General features: G+C 46.6%; 1 protein-coding gene across 1 annotated transcript in view; it reads left to right on the top strand.

Annotated features, from left to right (window-relative positions):
* FAM178B (family with sequence similarity 178 member B) overlaps window positions 1-20,113 on the top strand; it is a 291,511-nt gene that overhangs the window by 15,733 nt on the left and 255,665 nt on the right. The window contains exons 4-7 of the mRNA XM_087703499.1: window positions 2,870-3,357; window positions 4,516-4,577; window positions 13,355-13,477; window positions 16,599-16,754. Of these exons, the coding sequence (XP_087559625.1) occupies window positions 2,870-3,357; window positions 4,516-4,577; window positions 13,355-13,477; window positions 16,599-16,754 (829 nt within the window). The remainder of the gene's footprint in view (window positions 1-2,869; window positions 3,358-4,515; window positions 4,578-13,354; window positions 13,478-16,598; window positions 16,755-20,113) is intronic.

Raw genomic sequence — 20,113 nt, forward strand, 5'->3', positions numbered from 1 at the left:
TAAAACCATACTGGATTCCTGCGGTTGTTCCAATATTATGACCAAATCATCCGCAAAAGCACACACTCTGTATTCTTGCTGCCTAATCTTAATCCCTTTTAGACCATCCAAGCCCTGTATTTTATTCAACAATACTTCCAAAGTTATAATAAACAATAGTGGGGACAAAGGACAGCCCTGTCTTGTACCTTTTCCAATTTGAAAAGAGTTTGTTAAACTTCCATTGACTATGATTTGTGCTGTTTGCTGTTGGTATATTGCTTTAATTGACTGTAAAAATTATCTCCTATCTGCATTTTTTGCAATATCTTCAACAGAAATTGCCAATTAACTCGAAGTTATTGGTTGGTTCAATTTTTGCCTGTGCTCTTCTTTAACTGAGGGTATTTTCTCTTTATCTAAATATCTGTCTATATCTAAACCATTAATTTTATCCTCTTTATACAACTCTATAAAAAATTCCCGAAATGCCTTTTGAATCTCATCCTGTTGAAACACCTCCTTCCCTCTGTAAGTCAATTTAGATATATTTCGAGTTTTCCTTTTTTTCCTAATCTGATAAGCTAACCATCTGCCAGGTTTGTTTGCGTTACAAAAAGTATTGTGTTTTGCATATAACAAACTAGTGGCTACCTGGTCAGAGATCAACATGTCAGATTGAGATTTTAATATGGTTGTTCTTTCCCAGATATTCTAATGCATTAATAATTAATCTAACATTACTTTCATCTGTCTCCCCTGTATAAAACCTGTTTGGTCGGTGTGTATCAGTTGTTGAATAACCAGCATTAACCTATTTGCTAGTATTTTAGTAAAAATTTTATAATCTACATTAAGTAATGAGATAGGTCTATAATTTTTTGGTTGGGTAGTATCTTGATCTTCTTTGGGTATCAAGGATATAAACGCTGTCTTCCAAGATGGAGGCACCTTACCTTCCGTTTGAATCTTATTAAATAATTCTCTAAGAGGTTCTACCACTTCTAACTGTAAATTTTTATAGTAAACTGCTGTCAAACCATCTGCCCTCTGTCTTTCTCTCTTTCTCTCTCTCTCTTTCTCTCTCTCTCTCTCTCTTTCTCTGTCCCTCTTTCCCTCTCTCTCTCCGTCTCTCTCTCTCTTTCTATCTCTCTGTCTCTCTCTCTCCCTCTGTGTCTCTCTCTGTGTGTCTCTGTCTCTATCAATCTGTCTCTCTCTTTCTATATCTCTGTCTCTCCCTCTTTTTCTCTCTCTTTCTCTCTCTCTGTCTCTTTCTTTCTCTGTCTCTCCCTCACTGCCTCTCTCTTTTTTCTCTCTTTCGCTCTCTCTCTGTCTCTCTCTGTCTCTCTCTCTCTTACTCGCTCTAGCTCTCTGTCTCTTTCTCTCTCTGTGTCCCTCTCTGTCCCTCTCTGTCTGTCTCCCTCTCATTCTGTCTCTTTCTCTGTCTCTTTCTCTCTCTCTCTCTGTCTCTTCCACTGTCTCTCTCTGTTTGTGTTTCTGTGTATCACTCTGTCTCTGTCTCTCTCTTTCTCTCTCTGTCTCCCTCCCCCATCTCTCTGTCTCTCTGCCTCTCTCTTTCTCTGTCTCTTTCCCTTTCTCTGCCTCTGTGTCTGTCTGTCTGTCTCTCTCTCGTTTGTCTCCCTCTGTCTCTCTGTTTCTCTCTCTCTCTCTATCTCTCTCTTTCTCTCTTTCTCTTTCCCTCTCTCTCTGTCTCTCTGTGTCTCTTTCTATCTCTCTCTTTCTCTCTCTCTTTCTCTCTCTCTTTCTCTCTTCCTCTCCCCCCTCTCTCTGTCTGTCTTTTTCTCTGTCTCTTTCTTTCTCTCTCCCTCTCTCTCTCTGTCTCTCTCTCCATCTCTCGCTCTGTCTCTCTCTCTTTCTCTCTCTGTCTCTCTCTTTCTCTCTCTGTCTCTCTGTTTCTCTCTCTCTTTCTCTCTGTCTTTCTCTCTCCCCCTCTCCCCCCTCTCTGTCTCTGTCTTTTTCTCTGTCTCTTTCTTTCTCTCTCTGTCTTTCTCTGTCTCTCTCTCTTTTGTTTCTCTCTCTGTTTCTCTCTGTCTCTCTCTTTCTCTTACTCTCTCTCTCTCTGTCTCAATCTGTCTCTCTCTGTCTCTTTCTTTCTCTCTCTCTCTTTCTCTCTCTCTCTCCCTGTCTCCCTCTGTCTCTTGCCCCCAACAATCTGGGTCCTCATTTTACCCACCACGGAGGGATGGAATGCTGAATCAATCTTGAACCGGTCAAGATCAAACTCCTGCCATGGGCAGAGTTAGCCTGCAATGCTGCATTCTAATATTGTAACACAGCAGCAGCTGTGAGGTGACCACGCTCGCTGCCTCCTGCACCTCAAAAATAATAAGTCCTCCCCAAAAATAAGGCCAAGTGCTTATTTCGGGGGTCAAAAGAAAACAAGATCCTGTTTTATTTTCGGGGAAACTGTCAGGGTTCCAAATAGCATCCAAAATTAAATCAAAGTCCCAGGCAAAGTATTGCTCAAATTTCCAATTTATGAAGAAAGCCATGTTGGCACATCTGGGAAAACCTGAATCTGAAAGCTTCCCAGTTTTCCCCACCCAGTTGAAAGTTCAAGATATTGCCCCCACACCTACAAGTCCATCACACGGTCCAATCTCCCACTGCCATGCTGCCAATCTCCCACTGCCATTCATCCAGTTCTGGTCAGGTGCAGAAGTACAGCTAAAAAGGATGACCTTGGCTTTCTAGAAAGAATTTTGTTATGGCTACATTGCATCTAACACCTTACAATCCCCCCTCCCATTTTCCTACAATAGAAAATGCATAGTAGAATAATAGAAAGTGTGGCAGGCCAAAGATCCAAAAGAAAAGATGGCTGCAGGCCTCAAAGGAACATGGTAACAACTCTTCCCTTTTTTCCCAGAGTCTGCAGAGAAATCGGAGCAGGAAGACTCAGTTCCTGTAGCCGAGAGCTCGGGAAGAGATGACGACTCCAGTGGATGGAGCGACCCCAAGTCTTCCTTAAAAGAGGAGGATGAGGAGACGTCGTTCCTTCCAGACCTGCCACTAAGACGAATCGCACTTCTCTACCATGAAGAGTCGCCTCCCCTTAGTCCAACTCCCGGACCATCTGAAGCCCTCAGCTCTAAGGAGATGCCAGACCAAGAGGCCGGTGCATCTCCAAGGATGGGAAGCCCTTCTTTGCCGCCCCCTCTCCATCTCTTGCTGCCGGGCTCTGGGAATTCCTCCAGGAGCAGCTTCTCGGCCTCCTTGGATGAGTTTCTAGAAGGTCCCGGAGGGCTGACTCCGGACTCCGATGAAGAGGAAGATATGGATGACAGCAGCCTTGTGCCCCTCCGAGATCTCCTCCACATGGACGAGTCTGGTTCCAGCACTCTGGAGATGAGCTTGGTGGGTACCCCGGGGAGCTGGGATTTGAACCCCCTTCGACTTGGCCTTCTTGAGAACCTTGGCCTTTGAATTCCGGTCTCCATCTGGTTCCTTTCCCTTTTCTGGGATTGATTTGTGTACAGGGTAGTCCTCGACTCAGAATAGAAATAGAAATAGAGTTGGAAGGGACCTTGAAGGTCTTCTGATCTAACCCCTTCCTTAGGCAGGAAACCCTATACCATTTCAGACAAATGGTTGTCAAATCTCTTCTTGGCTGGATTCGCTTAATGACCACACTATTCACTTAACTGCAGTGATTCTCTTAACAACCATGCAAAAATGATTGTCAAATTGGGCGCCACTCAACAATCGCCTTACCTTGTGGTTACAAGTCGAGGTCTACCTGTGTAGGGCTAGGTGAACACGTTCTAGGCTGGGTCTTGTTGTCTTAGCTGGTAAGAGATGAGAAGACCTATTCAAAATAGATAAACAGATTAACAGAGTCGGAAGGGACCTTGGAGGTCATCTAGTCCAACCCCCTGCTCAAGCAGGAAACCTTAGACCAGTGATACCTAACCTTTTTGCCATTGTGTGCCAAAAGCGGGGGGAATGAAGGGGGATTGTGCGCAGGCGTGACCACACCCATAATTCTATGTGTGTGACCCCTGCGCATACATGCGTGACCCCCTACGCATGCACACGCAACCCACTGCGCATGCACACGCGATGATCAGTTGGCCTTCATGTGCGTGGCAGTGCCGGAAACTGGAAGAGCTGATTGTCGCACGCACATGCATGCCAGTAACCGGAAAACGAGCTGGAAGTTCATTTTCCAGCGAGCGCATGCCCCTTGGGCAGCTCCTCTTCCGGGATATGGCCCAGATGATCCCGCGCACGTGCCCTTTTCAGCACTTGGCGCCAAAGAGGTTTGCCATCACTGGTATAGGGTCTCTTGCTTGAGCAGGGGGCTGGGCTAGAAGACTTCCACAGTCCCTTCCGTCTCTATTCTGATTCAATCTGATCCACCATGCATGGTCAGGAGACTCCATGGCTTTCTGGAGGGGCAGAAGGGCTGGCAGCTAGGGCTGGCAGCATGCTTGAGCCTTGGCAATATGCCAGGTGGTGGATGCATCTCTTGCTTATTGAGTCCCATGTAATCTGTTTTCCTTCTGCTTTTAGTGCCCATCGCCAAGACGGGACAGTTACCTGACCAGCCTCGACAAGCTTCTTGAAGAAAAAAGGTAAAATTGAAGGCCCATTTCCACCCTCGTGATGGGGGGACCTGACCATAAGGAAGGGCCTCTTATTTCTTTCCTGAAGGGGGAGGTGACAAAAGGAAGCAGGAGGGAGGAAGGTTGGGGGGACATAGGTGCTCCATCACTGGAAGTTTTCAAGAAGAGATCGGACAACCATTTCCCAAAGAGATTGTTCTGATCTAGGCTTCCCAAGCCAACTCCTCCCAATAAAATCTCTTTTATTTTGGTTAAAGGGAATTCCTCTCCAGCAAAGTCCTGGCCAACAGTCTTTCATGAGATTTTACAACTACAGGCCTTTATCTGGCTTGGAGAGCTGCCAGGCTGATATCTTCCAAACGCCACGCTGTATCAGCAATTACTTGGCCAGAAGTCAGGAACAGATCTTCAACTGAATGAATTGAACTAATTGTTTTCTGCAAACTCCCCTCCCCTTTCGCTCCTCCTAATTTCCTATGGGAGGGGCCATTCATCGTCCATCTGTGGCTTTACTCCCCAGTCTGCCCTTGTTCCTTAGCAATTCCCTTCTCCTGGCAACCCTGCGCATGTGCACACTGGGAACAGGCTCTAGGTGTTCTTCTGTCCCACTGATCTCGACTCCGAAGGCAACTGATAACTGTCAAACGGTCCTGGCCCCCTCTCTGCCTCTGATGCAGATCACTTATCAAAGCCTTCCCCAGACTCCAGGACTGTCTTATGTGCCTCCCCAACCTCTTCATTGTCCAAATCTTATGCCAGTTCCGTTGGCTGCTGGTGGGATAGGGTCTTCTTCCTGAGCCAGGGGGTTGGATTAGAGGACCTCCAATGTAGAAGAGGTGGGTCATTTTTCAAAGCCCACAATGGGGGGCATATACATCTCTGTGGAAGTTGGGCAGATCCTGAGAAGACACCTTCCAGAAATGTGGGTTCAATACAGAGTTGGTATTTAGCAGGTTCTGGCCAGTTCTGAAGAACTGGTAGCAGAAATTTTAGTTTAGCTTAGCTGTTTGGAAAAACAGTAAACACCACCTCTGGCTGGCCCCACCCCCATCTATTCTTTGCCTCCGAGTCCCAGCTGATTGGGAGGGAATGGGGATTTTGCAGTATCCTTCCCCTGCCACACCCACCAAGCCACGCCCGCAAAACCAGTAATAATTGAACCACTGGTTCAATGCCCAGAATTTTTAGCAGAGAATTTAGTGGCTCAGGTATTCTGGGAGTTGAAGTCCATACATCCAGAAACTGCCATATTGGGAAACACTATCAAAAAAACCAAGAACTGTTTGTGGTATACTAGTTAAGTAGATTTAGAGAGGATAAGAGCCCTATTTCTAGAAAGGGACGCAATGGCTCAGTGGCTAAGACGCTGAGCTTGTCGATCAGAAAGGTCAGCAGTTCGGCAGTTTGAATCCCTAGTGCTGCGTAACGGAAGGAGCTCCCGTTACTTGTCCCAGCTTCTGCCAACCTATCAGTTCGAAAGCACGTAAAAATGCAAGTAGAAAAATAGGAACTACCTTTAGTGGGAAGGTAAGAGCATTCTGTGCATCTTCGGTGTTTAGTCATGCCGGTCACATGACCATGGAGACGTCTTTGGACAGCGCTGGCTCTTCAGCTTTGAAACGGAGATGAGCACCGCCCCCTAGAGACGGAAATGACTAGTGCATATGTGCGAGGGGAACCTTTACCGTCACCTATTCCTAGAAATTTACAAGTTATATGTCAGCACCTCTCCATTAGATAATTAGGAAAGAAGACCACGAGACTCCATGTGTAGAAATCAAGTGTACTTTTACTAATTATAAATGATTAAAGGTATAGCGAAGCGAAATCTGATTATTTAGGCGCGAAAGCGATTGATATATAGAATAGCCCATTCCCCACCCCTTGGCATCACAGTTACAGTCCAATCCTAATTCTCTCAAGTGTCAGGTGTGAGATAACTTCAAAAGGCATCACAAAGATGGAATGTCGGTGCCATTAGTCCTGGCGGGAATCTCCCACGCAAGCGTAGTCCGACCAGCAGCTGAACTCCAGAACCTTCCTCCAGCACAATGAGTAACCCCTCCCAAATACCATGCCCTCCCCGTTTCATGGCAGCCGAAGCAACAGCAAAGCAGAGGCTGACAGTATAGCTGCAGTTAGGTGAATGTGACCGATTTCTCCCAAAATGATTGGGGTTGATAATTGGATGGGCTGTGGAAAATCCAAAACACATCCTGGAAAAAAGGCAGTTCTAGAGCAGGGGGAAATCACAAAGTCATTCATTCCTGCCATAACTTTTCTTGACTTTCTTTCCATCTCTCTTCCACGTGGTCCTTCCTCTCAGCAGCCTCCCTTGAGCTGAGAGGAACTTAAATGAGTATTTCTGCTCTTTGGGGGGCTACTGTCCCTTTAGTTTCTTCTTGCTGGCAAAGCATTGAATTCGTTTGGGATGCTATGGAAACGCTGGAACAGCGTAAGTTAAGCTGCTTGTTAGACAGGATTAAGTTTTCACTTCAGCTGCGTGCAGTTGTCATAGACAGTGATATGATATTTATGGTTCTTGAGGGCGCCTCGACCTCTCATTTCAACTGAACCCTAAGCAATTTAGTTGTGTCGCTACTGGGAATGTTTTAATTGTGGTTCAGTCATTCTGGGGGAGATGAGAGGTGGGGGGTGGCTTTTAACTGTTTTTTGTGGTGAGTTTATTGTGGATTTGGCTAAGGCGCCACATGAGTCTGCATGAATCAATAGCGTTTAAAATCCATTAATAAATGAAATATTTCTTACCAGAGCAGAACTCCGAGACACGCGTTTTGATCTCAGCATATGTTTATGGAACCAGTTTGAGAAGATGGCAATAGCAATAGCAATTAGATTTATATACCGCTTTACAGTGTTTTTACAGCCCTGTCTAAGTGGTTTACAGAGTCAGCCTCTTGCCGCCAACAGTCTGGGTTCTCATTTGACCCACCTTGGAAGGCGAGTCAGCCTTGAGCTGGTCAGAGTTAGCCTGCAATACTACATTCTAGTATTGAGGGAGGGAGGGAGGGAGGGAGGGAGGGAGGGAAGGGAGGGAAGGAAGGAAGGAAGGAAGGAAGGAAGGAAGGAAGGAATATAGCAATAGACTTAGAACTCCTGGCTGTGGGCAGAGTTAGCCTGCAATGCTGCACTCTAACCACTGTGCCAACACAGTTTTCCTTCCTTCCTTCCTTCCTTCCTTCCTTCCTTCCTTCCTTCCTTCCTTCCTTCCTTCCTTCCTTCTTCCCTCCCTCCCTCCCTCCCTCCCTCCCATTGTTTCCCCTTTCCTTCCTTCCCATCTTTTTTTCCTTCCTTCCTTCCTTCCTTCCTTCCTTCCTTCCTTCCTTCCTTCCTTCCTTCCTTCCTTCCTTCCTTCCTTCCTTCCTTCCTTCCTTCCTTCCTTCCTTCCTTCCTTCCTTCCTTCCTTCCTTCCTAAGCACTAGCACTTAGACTTACAGTATATATGTTTATGGCACCAGTTTGGGAAGATGGCAATAGCAAGAGCATTTAGACTTATATACCACTTCACAGTGCTTGACAGCCCTCTCTAAGTGGTTTACGAAGTCAGCCTCTGGCCCCTTCCAACCATCTGGGTCCACATTTGACCTACCTCGGAAGGATGGAAGGCTGAGTCAACCTTGAGCCTGGTGGGATTTGAACTGCCAAATTGTAGGCAGCCGGCAGTCAGCAAACGTCACCTGCAGTACTGCACTCTAACCACTGTGCCACCGTGGCTCAGAAATACAAGTAGTCCTTGACATACGACCACTTCTTTAGCACCCGAGGCACCGAAAAAGTGACATAACCAATCCTCACATTTATGACCATTGCAACTTCACCATGGTCACATGATCAAAATTCGGGAGCCTGGCAACCAAGCATGGATTTAGGATAGTTGCAGTTTGCGACTTTCTCAGCTGGCTCCGACAATCAAAGTCAATGGGGTGGGGGGGGAGTTGGATTCACTTAATGACTAATTCACTTAACAACTTCAGTGATTCGCTTAACAACTGTGGCAAAAGAGGTTGTAAAATTGGGGGCAATTCACTTCAACAACTTCCTTGCTTTAAAAAAAACCTCTCTTTTTATGATGACTCTCTAATCCCTTAATCCAGGGTAGAGTCAGGGTAACTGAATGGAGTTGAGCATTTACTAGCCAGATGCCCTTCCTGACGCCTATACACAGTTCACAGCAGATATCTTCACTTTGCTCCCTTGGAGGTGAATATCTGCTCCTCCCTAGAATTGAACCCTCAACCTTCTGAGTGGGAGGGGAGCATCTTCACCACTAGGCCACCACACCCCTCAACAGCTGCCTTGCTTAGCAGACAAAAATTATTGTGTCAACTGTGGTCATAAGTTGAGGACTACCTGTATTGAGAAGGTTTCTCAATGAAAACAGTTAACCAGTGGAACGGCTTGCCTCTAGAACTTGTGGCTGTTCTCTCCAAGATCCCTTCCAAGTCTGTTATTCTGCTATTCTTCCTTCCTTCCTTCCTTCCTTCCTTCCTTCCTTCCTTCCTTCCTTCCTTCCTTCCTTCCTTCCTTCCTTCCTTCTTCCCTCCCTCCTTCCCTTCTCCATTACTGGAGGTTTTTAAGAAGAGGCTGGACTGCCATTTGTCTGAAATGGTACAGGATTTCCTGCTTGAGTAGGGAGTTGGACTAGAAGACCTCCAAGGTCCCTTCCAACTCTGTTATTCTGCTTTTCTCCTTCCTTCCTTCCCTCCCTCCCTCCCTCCCTTCCTTCTCCATCACTGAAGGTTTTTAAGAAGAGACTGGACTGCCATTTGTCTGAAATGGTACAGGATCTCCTGCTTGAACAGGGAGTTGGACTAGAAGACCTCCAAGGTCCCTTCCAACTCTGTTATTCTACTATTCTTCTTCCTTCCTTCCTTCCTTCCTTCCTTCCTTCCTTCCTTCCTTCCTTCCTTCCTTCCTTCCTTCCTTCCTTCCTTCCTTCCTTCCTTCCTTCCCCATCACTGGAGGCTTTTAAGAAGAGACTAGACAGCCAATTGTCTGAAATGGGATAGGTTCTCCTGCTTGAGCAGAGGGTTGGACTAGAAGACCTCCAAGGTCCCTTCCTGCTCTACTCTGAATTTGAAACTTGAATCTGCGGGTTTGCCCAGGTTCTCTGCTCCACAGCCGTTCACCAATTTGGCCCAAGAGGGTTTGAACCACAAGGTGTTTAACTCCATCATCGTCCAGCTGATTGCCTTTATCCACCGTGCGGTAAATCAACACGGCAGCCAGAACTCGGGCTGTGCCATCAGAGGAGCCGCTTGGCGTAAAAGGATTGAGCAATTGAAGCTGTTGAGTGGAGGGTCGTCTTCACCTGAACCAGTGGGACAAGCTGTGCAAAAGGCATCCGGTGCGTTTTGGCCCTGGCTTAATGATTCGTAAGAATCAAGTCAATCGCATGGCTTATTTAACGATCAGGGTTTAATTGGACTTGAATAAGCCATGGCTTACTGTAGGAATGAACTCAGCCAGCGCCGTGTAGTGCCGCGCTGCGCCACCTCCCTAATTTTTAAATGAGCTCTTGAATGTTGGGCTGAACCTCTCCCAATAATAATTCTGCAGGTGGCTTTTGTTTATAAATAGGTATGTCCAGGCTCATCTAGTATAAATAAAGCCAGTTGCTTGCTTTATTCACTCATTCTTTATTTTATCTATTATCTATTTATTATCTATGATCTATGAACTTTTATCTATTATCTATTATAAATTATCTATTATATTATTATCTATTATCTGTTCTGACACCCCCCCCCTCTTTCAGAAACGACAGCTACACACAGCTTGCAAAGGAATGTCTTTATCAGTCCCAGGTTTTGCTGGCTGTGAGCCCAAAATAGATAAATTCTCTGGCAAAAAGTTAAAGCCTGAATCCCATAAAATTTATCCGGCATGGCTACTGGACACTTCCTCCTTGGCTGGGTTTTTTTTTTTTCCAGCTCTCTGCAGCTGAGAAATTTGGTCAGCCAATACTGCTATTTGCTGGGTCAGTCTGGCCTTTTCAGCGTAAAGCTGCTCCATATTTTTATGAATGGAGGTTTGTCGTGACAGAAGTCAAACTGTTCTGACCCCCCTCTTTCCTCGTTCAGAAACGACAGCCACACACAGCTTGCAAAGGAATGTCTTTATCAGTCCCGGCTTTTGCTGGCTGCGAGCTCAAAATAAACATAGATAAATTCTCTGGCAAAAAGTTAAACAGCAAATACAAAAACAAACTCTCACAACAAACCAGGTTTACCTAAAGCAAATCACTTATCCAAGTGCTTCTTTGAATCATGAACACGAACTAGAACAGGAACGGAACGGAACTAACGAACGACGTTGACTTCTGCAACTAAGGCGTGGCACCATCAGTCTTTTATCCACAGGAGGAGATCCTTAACGAGTCTCAGCTGCTTGTTATCTTCTCCTGTGAGCATCCTGAAACTACTCACAGTAGATTTCTCTGTCAGTCTGATAGCAGCTCCAAAGGCTCCTACCGAGCCACAACAATTATCTATTACTGTCTGGGTACTGTATTTATTTACAGGGGGTAAAATGTCCGGATGAAACATAATTTCTAATGTTGGATTTTCTACCTTACCAGAGGAGTACTTGTGGAGTACTGTGAAGCCATTACCATGTCAACTCCACTGGGGTGCACAGTAGAAGCCATTTTATGGCAGTACGGTAGAAGCCATTTTAAGGCGCAACAGGCTGTATTTTAACAGAACACCCCCCCCAAGGGTTTTAGTGGTGTCTTACCCACCACAGAATTTTTCTCCAGAGTCTAAGTCATCTGTGTGTCAAGTTTGGTTGAAATTGTTTGAGGCGTTCCAGAGTTATGCTGGAACACACAAACCAGTGGTGGGTTGCAGGTAGTACGCCCCAGTATAGGTTTACCGGAGCCTGCCCGGAGCACTGGGTACTGTTCTGGTACGGTGCTCCGGAGGGCCCACCCACCCGCCCGAGCTCCTTACCTGTCCTTTAAGCCTTTGGTGCTTCCGCGCATGCGCATGGCACATAGGACATCTGCACAATGCTCTGCCGCATAGCTGGAGCGTCGGGAAGGCTTGTGGAAGTGTCACAGGCAAGTATGATGCATGCGCGCACCGTGCGCGTCCATGTGGGTGGTGCCGGGGCTGTTCGAACCGTACCAGTAGGAACAGAATCTGGAAGCCACCACTGACATACACACGCACGTTTATAGAGATAGAGATGAAATTTATTTATTCATTTGTCTATTTATTTATTTATTTATTTATTTATTTATTTATTTATTTATTTATTTATTTATTTATTTATTCCTTGCTATTTTGCAGCCGTTATAAGAGGCGTTGCCTTCTTTATTTTATTTATTTATTTATTTATTCATTAGACTTATATACCGCTTCATAGGGCTTTCAGCCCTCTCTAAGCGGTTTACAAATTTTTAGCAAATTGAGTCAGCAACTTGCCCCCACAGTCCGGGTCCTCATTTCACCCACCTCGGAAGGATGGAAGGCTGAGTCGACCTTGAGCCGGTGAGATTTGAACCGCTGAACTGCAGATCACAGTCAGCTAAAGTGGCCTGCAGTACTGCACCCTAACCACTGCGCCACCTCGGCTCTCTAGCCATGCTGAATTTTGGGAGTTGAAGTCCACAAGTCTTAAAAGTTCCCAAGTTTGGATACCCCTGCCTTAAGCCCTTGCTGATTCTACAAGCCGTCGGCCAGTTCAATTGGCTGCCTCAGGAAGAGTCCTCCACAGAAGGCTGAATGGTCATTGATCAATGGGGGATTCTGCACTGAGCTTGGGTTTGGACTAAGTGACCTCTAGGGTGCTGTTTAGTTGAGTCTCATTTCTGTCTGTGTGTGTGTGTGTGTGTTTAATTTTGTCTACCTGCCCAATTACTGCCCCCTGTTTGTTTCCCCCCCCTTGGTGCTCAGCCCCATTTCACCCTGTACCCCTCTTGTATTTTTTCACTTTTTTGTTTGTTTGTTCTCAAGATTTTTTAATACAAATTATACATATCATAGAAACATAGCTTTGTCTGGGTCTTTTCCTCCTCTCATTTACATAGTCCATTTTGCATCATAATTTTGTTTTCACTTTCAGCCAAATTATTCTCTTCCATTATTTTTCATCTTTATAGTTATTTCTTCTTACTACACACACAATATCTTCAATTGCCCCTTCAAAGTTACACCTACTTTTCATTTCTTATTTTCTCCCCTGGTATATTTTGCTATAAACAACGTATTTCCTCTTATGGAATTTAAGCATAGAGAGCATTTCTATATAGAGAAGAGGGGTTAAAGGAGGGCACAAATGAGGTACGGGAAGATAAGGTGGATAAAGTGGAAGAAAGAAGAATTGAAAATAAAATGCAGATAGAAGATTTCACTGGGATTTACAGTCACAAAGAAAAAGCAGACAAAAGGGGGAGATCCCCCCCCAAAGAAACCACAAAACAGGAAAGGAGGAGAAGAGGGGAAACCCTGGGGAAAGGTACTAGAATAATAAAAGTAAATACTCTGAAGAAAAGCTACATTAACCACAAAAACAGGAAAAAAAGAAGTAGTTAGGGGAAAGAGGGAGAAGAAGAAAAAGAATTAAAAGTTGGATCTTTGAGAGCCCAAGAGAAAATGGCTAAAAGAGGAAGAAAGGGAAAAAGGGTTACATTAGGAGGCTAAAGAGAATAGTAGTAAGATCGTTATGGTTATGTAACTAATTAAGAAATAAAGAAATGACAGTATATTGTTAAATGTAGAAAAAAATGGAAAGAAATGCTCTGTTTCCCCCCTTTTTAGAGAGCAGATCCGAGAGGAGAGAGAGCTGGAAAGGAGCCTGGGAAGGGAGCTGCTCTTCTCCAAGTGGGCCGATGCCGGGGAGGCCAGTGAAGAAAACGAGGCTTCATTGCTGGATACTCAGAGGTGGGTGTCAAGCGGGCTCTGCGCCTGCCCAGAAGGGACCCAGGAGGGGATGGGTGGACTGGAAGACCTATGAGGCTCCCCCCACCCCTCTTCAGCTCCTGCGTAGGATCTCCCTCGCCTCTCAGAGGCTGCCTGGATGCCCATTGACCAGGATGGGCATTTGTGGTTCAGGCATTCTACAACTTTCTATGGCTGTGATGGCGAACCTGTGTGCCACAGGTGAGAACTGGCTTCCTTGGCAGCTGGTTTGTGTGTGTGTGTGTCAGAACAGGAGCCATTGGCAAGAACTGATCCTTTAAGAAAAAAGAAGTCACTTTTTATATTAAAGCATGACCAACCTTGCTACTTGGTAATTAACCTTTCCTTCCTTCCTTTCCTTCCTCTCTCCCTCTCCCTTCCTTCCTTCCTTCCTTTCATCCCTCCTTCCCGCTCTACCTTCCTTTCCTCCCTCTCCCTTCCTTCCTGCCTTCCTTCCTTTCCTCGCTCCCTCTCTCCCTTCCTTCCGCCCTCTCTCCCTCTCCCTTCTTTCCTTCCTGCCTTCCTTTCCTCCCTCCCTCTCTCCCTTCCTTCCTCTCTCCCTTCCTGCCTTCCTTCCTTTCATCCCTCCTTCCCGCTCTCCCTTCCTTTCCTCCCTCTCCCTTCTTTCCTGCCTTCCTCCCTTCCTTTCCTCCCTTTCCTTCCTCCCTCTCTCCCTCTCCCTTCCTTCTTTCCTTCCTGCCTTCCTTTCCTCCCTCCCTCCCTCTCTCCTTTCCTTCCTCTCTCCCTCTCCCTTCCTTCCTTCCTTCCTTTCATCCCTCCTTCCCGCTCTACCTTCCTTTCCTCCCTCTCCCTTCCTTCCTGCCTTCCTTCCTTTCCTCGCTCCCTCTCTCCCTTCCTTCCGCCCTCTCTCCCTCTCCCTTCTTTCCTTCCTGCCTTCCTTTCCTCCCTCCCTCTCTCCCTTCCTTCCTCTCTCCCTTCCTGCCTTCCTTCCTTTCATCCCTCCTTCCCGCTCTCCCTTCCTTTCCTCCCTCTCCCTTCTTTCCTGCCTTCCTCCCTTCCTTTCCTCCCTTTCCTTCCTCCCTCTCTCCCTCTCCCTTCCTTCTTTCCTGCCTTCCTTCCTTTCATCCCTCCCTTCCTTTCCTCCCTCCCTCTCCCTTCCACGCTCCCTCTCTCTTCCTTCCTGCCTTCCTATCTTCCTTTCCTCCCTCCCTCTCTCTCCCTTCCTTCCTTTCCTCCCTCCCTCCCTTTCCTTCCTCTCTCCCTCTCCCTTCCTTCCTGCCTTCCTTTGTTCCTTTCATCCTCCCTCCCTCACTCCCTCTCTCCCTTCCTTTCTTCCCTCCCTCTCCCTTCCTTCCTTCCTGCCTTCTTTCCTTCCTTTCCTCCCTCCCTCTCTCCCTTCCTACCATCCTTTCCTCCCTCCCTCTCCCTTCCTTCCACACTCCCTCTCCCTCCCTTCCTGCCTTCCTTTCCTCTCTCCCTCCCTTCCTTCCTTTCCTCCCTCTCTCCCTCCCTCCCATCCTCTTTCCCTCTCTCCCTTCCTTCCTTTCTTCACTGGAGGTTGCAACTGCCACATCCCATTTTTGGTCCCAGGAGGCTTCAGGGAAGCCTGCTAGGTCCCAAACGGAGCGGGGGAGGATGGGGGTGGCGCATGCATGCATGTGAGGGCAAGGGTCATGCATGGGGGTGTCATGCGCATGTGCAGGAGGGCTGGACGCAAGGCGGGGTGTCCCGTGCTTTGCATTATGAGTTGCGCACGAGTGCGTGCTCTGTCACATGCGTGTGTGCATTTTTGACACATGACGACAAAAAGGTTAGCCATCACTGTTCTATGGGGACCTGTAGTGCACACGCGCACACACACACATGTAAAATAAGTGTTGAAAGACAGATTCACTTAATCGACCGTGTTAGCAATTTAATAACGGCGGCAAGTTAGGTCGTAGAATGGGGCAAAATTCTTACCTTAAACCAGTGCCTCCCTTAGCCACAGACATTTTCGGCTCAGCTAGGGTCGTAAGTCGAGGACTACCTGTGCTCTATGGGCCAGCATGTTTTGCCGAGACCCCCCCCTCCCCTGAAAACTCCTTCCCTTCGTCAGGGCTTTTGAAGGCCCGAAATACGCGGAGTGAGATATAATCTCTGTGCCCTTGCCTCTCCCTCTGCCCCCCCCCCCCGGCTCCTTTGGATGAGATTTTGTTATTAAGTTCCGCCTTTCCCGGTTCCAGGCGTGAAAGTCCCAATCACTTTCTCTCTTTATCCTTCCGGGAGCTCAAGCCCTCCTTGGAAACGGGGCTCAGGAACTCCACGGCCGGCTGCTGCTTCCGACTGGAACTGCCTGTAAGCCGTGTAGCATAAATAAGGGAAATAAATTGTACAGGAGGCCCAGAGGTTCTGCTGAGAACTGGCCTCCGTGGCAGCTGGGCACTAAATCATTCAGTGTGTGTGTGTGTCTGTGTGTGTATAAAGGAGCCCTTAGCAAGAACTGATCCTTTAAAAAAAAGAAGTCACTTTTTATATTAAGGGATGACCAACCTTGCTACTTGGTAATTAACCCTTGCTTTATCTTCCTTCCCTCCTTCCCTGCTTGCTTCCCATCTTTTCCCCTTTCCTTCTTTCCTTCCTTTTTTCACTTCTTCCTTTCCTTCATTTCTTCCCTCCTTCTTCCCTTCATCCCTCCCTCTCCCTTTTTCCTTCCTTCCCCCTCTCCCTTCCTTCCTTCCTTTCTTTCTTCCTTTCTTCCCTCCCTCCCTAGCCCCTCCCTCCGTCACCCCTTCCTCCCTTCGCCTCTCACTTCTTTCCTCCCTCCCTCCCTTGCCCCCTTCTTTCCTTCCTTTCGTCACCCCCTCTCCCTTCTTCCTTCCCTCTCTCCCTTCCTTCCTTCCTTCTTTTCCTTCCTTCCTTTCCTCCCTCCTCCCCTTGCCCTCTTTCTCCCTACCTCTCTCCCTTCCTTCCTTCCCCACCCCTTCCTTCCTTCCCTCCCTCACCCCTCCCTCCCTCACCCCCTTCCTCCCTTCCTTTCTCCCTTCCTTTCATCCCTCCCTCTCTCCCTTCTTTTTTCCCTCCGTTCCTCCCTTCTTACTCACTCACTCACTGCCGCCCTTTGAACTATTTCTGAAAACCCATTTTTATTTTTATTTTTCAGGTTGGTCCTGGAGCAATTCTCCGTTAGCGCTGGTACCATCCCGATTGTGCACCCGGGTGAAAATATTTTCCGGCCTCCTCCTTCCCCGAGGTCTTCTTTCGTTCTTGACACAGCTGGGCTTAAGCCCCAGAACCATTTGGAAAGCTTGCTCTTCAGGTGAGTTTCCCCAGTGAAGCGGACCCCAAATCCCTCCTATTCCAATTTCAGTCCATTGTTTTTAAAAATCTCAAACTAAGACAGGGAGCTCTTACTTGTAGGCTGTTAACCAACCCATCTGCTTGGATTTTAGATATTACTAGCTGATAATCCAGCATTGCCCGGTTATTTATTTATTGGGGGGGGGGGATGTCCGGACCAAACCTAATTTCTAATGTTGGATTTTCCCCTTTACCAGAGGGAGCCCCCTTATGGAGTATGTGAAGCTGTTACCATGGCAACTCCACTGCACTGCATAGTAGAAGCCATTTTATGGCAGTACAGTAGAAGCCATTTTAAGGCACAACAGGCTGTATCTTAACAGAACACACCACCCCGAGGGGTTTTAGGGATGTCTTACCCACACAGATTTGTCTCCAGAGAGTAAGTCATCTGTGTACCAAGTTTGGTTGAAATTGCTCAAGGCATTCCAGAGTTATGCTGGAAAACACACACAGAGGCACAGCCTTTTTATATGTGTAGATTTGTTCTAGAACTAGGTATATCTAGTTTAACAAAAAGGATGGATTTAGTGGGGACATGATACCTGTCTTCTAGTACTTGAGGGGCTATGACAGAGAGGAGAGGGTTGACCTGTTTTCCAAAGCATCCCTCTGGGGGCAGAGCAAAAAATAATGGGTGGAAATGTGTTAAAGAGAAAGCCAACCACAAGAGAAGTTTTCTGACAATGAAAGCAATCAGCGTGAACCGCTTGCTTCCCGGAGTTGTTGTGGGCTCCATTGCTGGAGGTTTTCAACAAAAGGTTGGCCAACCATTTGACCAGGATGGGGGATGGACTCCTGCCTTCACTAAGAAATGGGACAATTCGCTGTGGCCAACTCACCACGGTCAACTTTCCACAGGACAACTTGCCGTGGCTTACTGGCTGTGGGACAAGTCAACCGTGGGACGATTTAGCAATTCTTTTTTTTTTCAAAGAATTTTTTATTTTTTTATTCTCTGACATACCATTACATTCACATCGTTATTCTTCTTTACATTTATCATTCTTATACATTTATTATTTCATTTAATAGGTTAACACCACCTGTTTTCCCTTTCTTTTCTCCCTCCCTCCAGCCTCTAATTCCTTCCTCCTCTCCTTCCCCCTCCTTCTTCCCTTATCTCTCCCCTACTCCTACTTTTCCCCTTCTTACCCTCTCTCCTTCTCTTTCTCTCCCTTCCACCCTCCTCTCCTTCCCCCTTTCTTCCTTCCCTCCTCTCCTTCCCCTTCCTTCTTCCCTTCCTCTCCCCTACTCCTCTCTTCCTCTTCCCCTTCCTACCCTCTCCTTCTCTTTCTCTCCCTTCCACCCTCCTCTCCTTCCCTCTTTCTTCCTTCCCTCCTCTTCTTCCCCTTCCTCTCCCCTACTCCTCTCTTCCCCTTCCCCTTCCTACCCTCTCTCCTTCTCTTTCTCTCCCTTCCATCCTCCTCTCCTTACCTCTTTCTTCTTTCCCCCATCTTTCTCTCATTCTCTCCTCCTCTCTCCCTTTCTTTTTCTATTATTGTTGGCGTATATTTCAAAACCCAGTTTATGTTTCCTTGGGATGGTATTTCTGCCAAACCAAATATAATTTAGTATCATTTTTTATTCCCTTATTTCGCTAGTCTACCCTAGTTATGTTTCCCCCTCCCCTTTATATCTCGCTCTTGAATATATACTTATATATTTAATAGTTTCTTTTCTGTTTTCCCCTTCTTCCTCCCTTTTCCATTTAATAGTGCGTCGTCTGGGTATTTTATCTTCTCCCTACTTTCTTTTCTAGCTTGCTTTCTCTAGCCAATCATAAAATCTTCCCCACATCTTGAAGTACTCCGATTCTATTTAATTATTTCAAATACATAAAAATTATTTTAATTTGTGTCATTCAGGTTTCATTCATCCTTCTGCATCCTTTCTTTAATGAATTCTCTTCCATCCTTTCTTTGATATTATCATAACTCTTCTCCTGTGACAAGTTGTCCTGTGGCGAGTTGGCAAGTTGGCTGTGGCAAGCAAGCCCTGGTCAGTTGGCCATGCCAAGTTAGCCATGACGAATTGTCATAGACTCCCTTGAACGAAGAATTGGACTAGATGATCTGCAAGGTCCCTTCCAACTCTGTTGATCTGTTACAAGACCTCTGAAGTTCCTTCCAGTCATTATTCTTTGTTTTACACCAGGGGTGTCAAAGTCAAGGCTTGTGAGCCAGAATTGTATTGGCACAAAACTGGAAAGCAGACAAAATCCCATCAGAATGGGAAGTAATAAAGAAGATATTAGATTGTGCAGAAATGAACAGGTTGACATTGAGAGTAAAGGACAAAGAGGAATCAGTGTACTACTACAGGACATGGGAGCGATTTTATGATTGGCTTGAAAAAAGATACAAATAGAAAGAAAAAGGAACAAAACATGAAATAAGTATCTCAGATGACACATGATTAATATACGGGGAGGGGAAATAAGAAAATATTAAAATGTAAATATACAGGTGGAAAAATGATATGAATTGACATATGTTAAATAACAATTATAATAATGTATATCTAAGAATGAATTTGAAAGGAAAAATAAAAAAACTTTTTACAAAAAAAAAGTCAAGGCTTGTGGGCCGGATCCAGCCTGCAATGTGGTAGGATTTGGCCTGCGGGGCCATCCTGGAAAATGTAAGGGGCTGGCCCCTATTAATATCCAATGCAAAGAGGAAACAACGGGACAGCAGTTTCGGGAGTGGCATCAAGCTGGCCACACCCACCCAGCTGGCCATGCCCATCCAGTCGGCCACACCCGCTCAGCCCCCTCGAGGTCAACCATAGCCTGGATGCGGCCCTTGATGCAATTGAGTTTGACACCCCTGTTCTATGTTGTTTTTGAGCTGAGCCGAGGCTTCAAATGCTTTGTTTGCGGGAACCGCTCGGCTTCTCGTTCATCATCCCTCGGAGTCCCTTCCTACCTGCTATCTCTGCTGAACCAGGCCCTGCTCCCAGCTTCTCCGCAAAGCGTTAATTAACTCCCTCCAGTGAATGACTTGAGTGTGGTGAACCTCGCCAATCATTTCAGTTCATTGCTTTCTCCGTCCCTGGAAATGGGAGACCTGCAGGCATTGGGATAATTGGTTGAAAAACAGCTTTGCTTTGCTTTCCCCTCCCTCCCTGCCTGCCTCCCTGCCTGCCTTTATACTCCCTGCCAGTGGGCTCTTGACGAAGGAGGAATAATCAGAGCCGGCCTTTGTTTCGCTGGAATGGAAGCCAGGGCCGGATCCCAAGGCAGGTTAGGTGAGGCACGCTGATTAATTCCGCTTTTGATGACACGTGAAAGGGGGAAATCGGTCTGTGCTTTCT

The sequence above is a fragment of the Thamnophis sirtalis genome, unplaced genomic scaffold, assembly GCF_051295495.1.
Source record: "Thamnophis sirtalis isolate CommonGarterSnake01/CBP01778 unplaced genomic scaffold, rThaSir2_p1.2 scaffold_2, whole genome shotgun sequence".
In the NCBI taxonomy this organism is placed as follows: domain Eukaryota; kingdom Metazoa; phylum Chordata; class Lepidosauria; order Squamata; family Natricidae; genus Thamnophis; species Thamnophis sirtalis.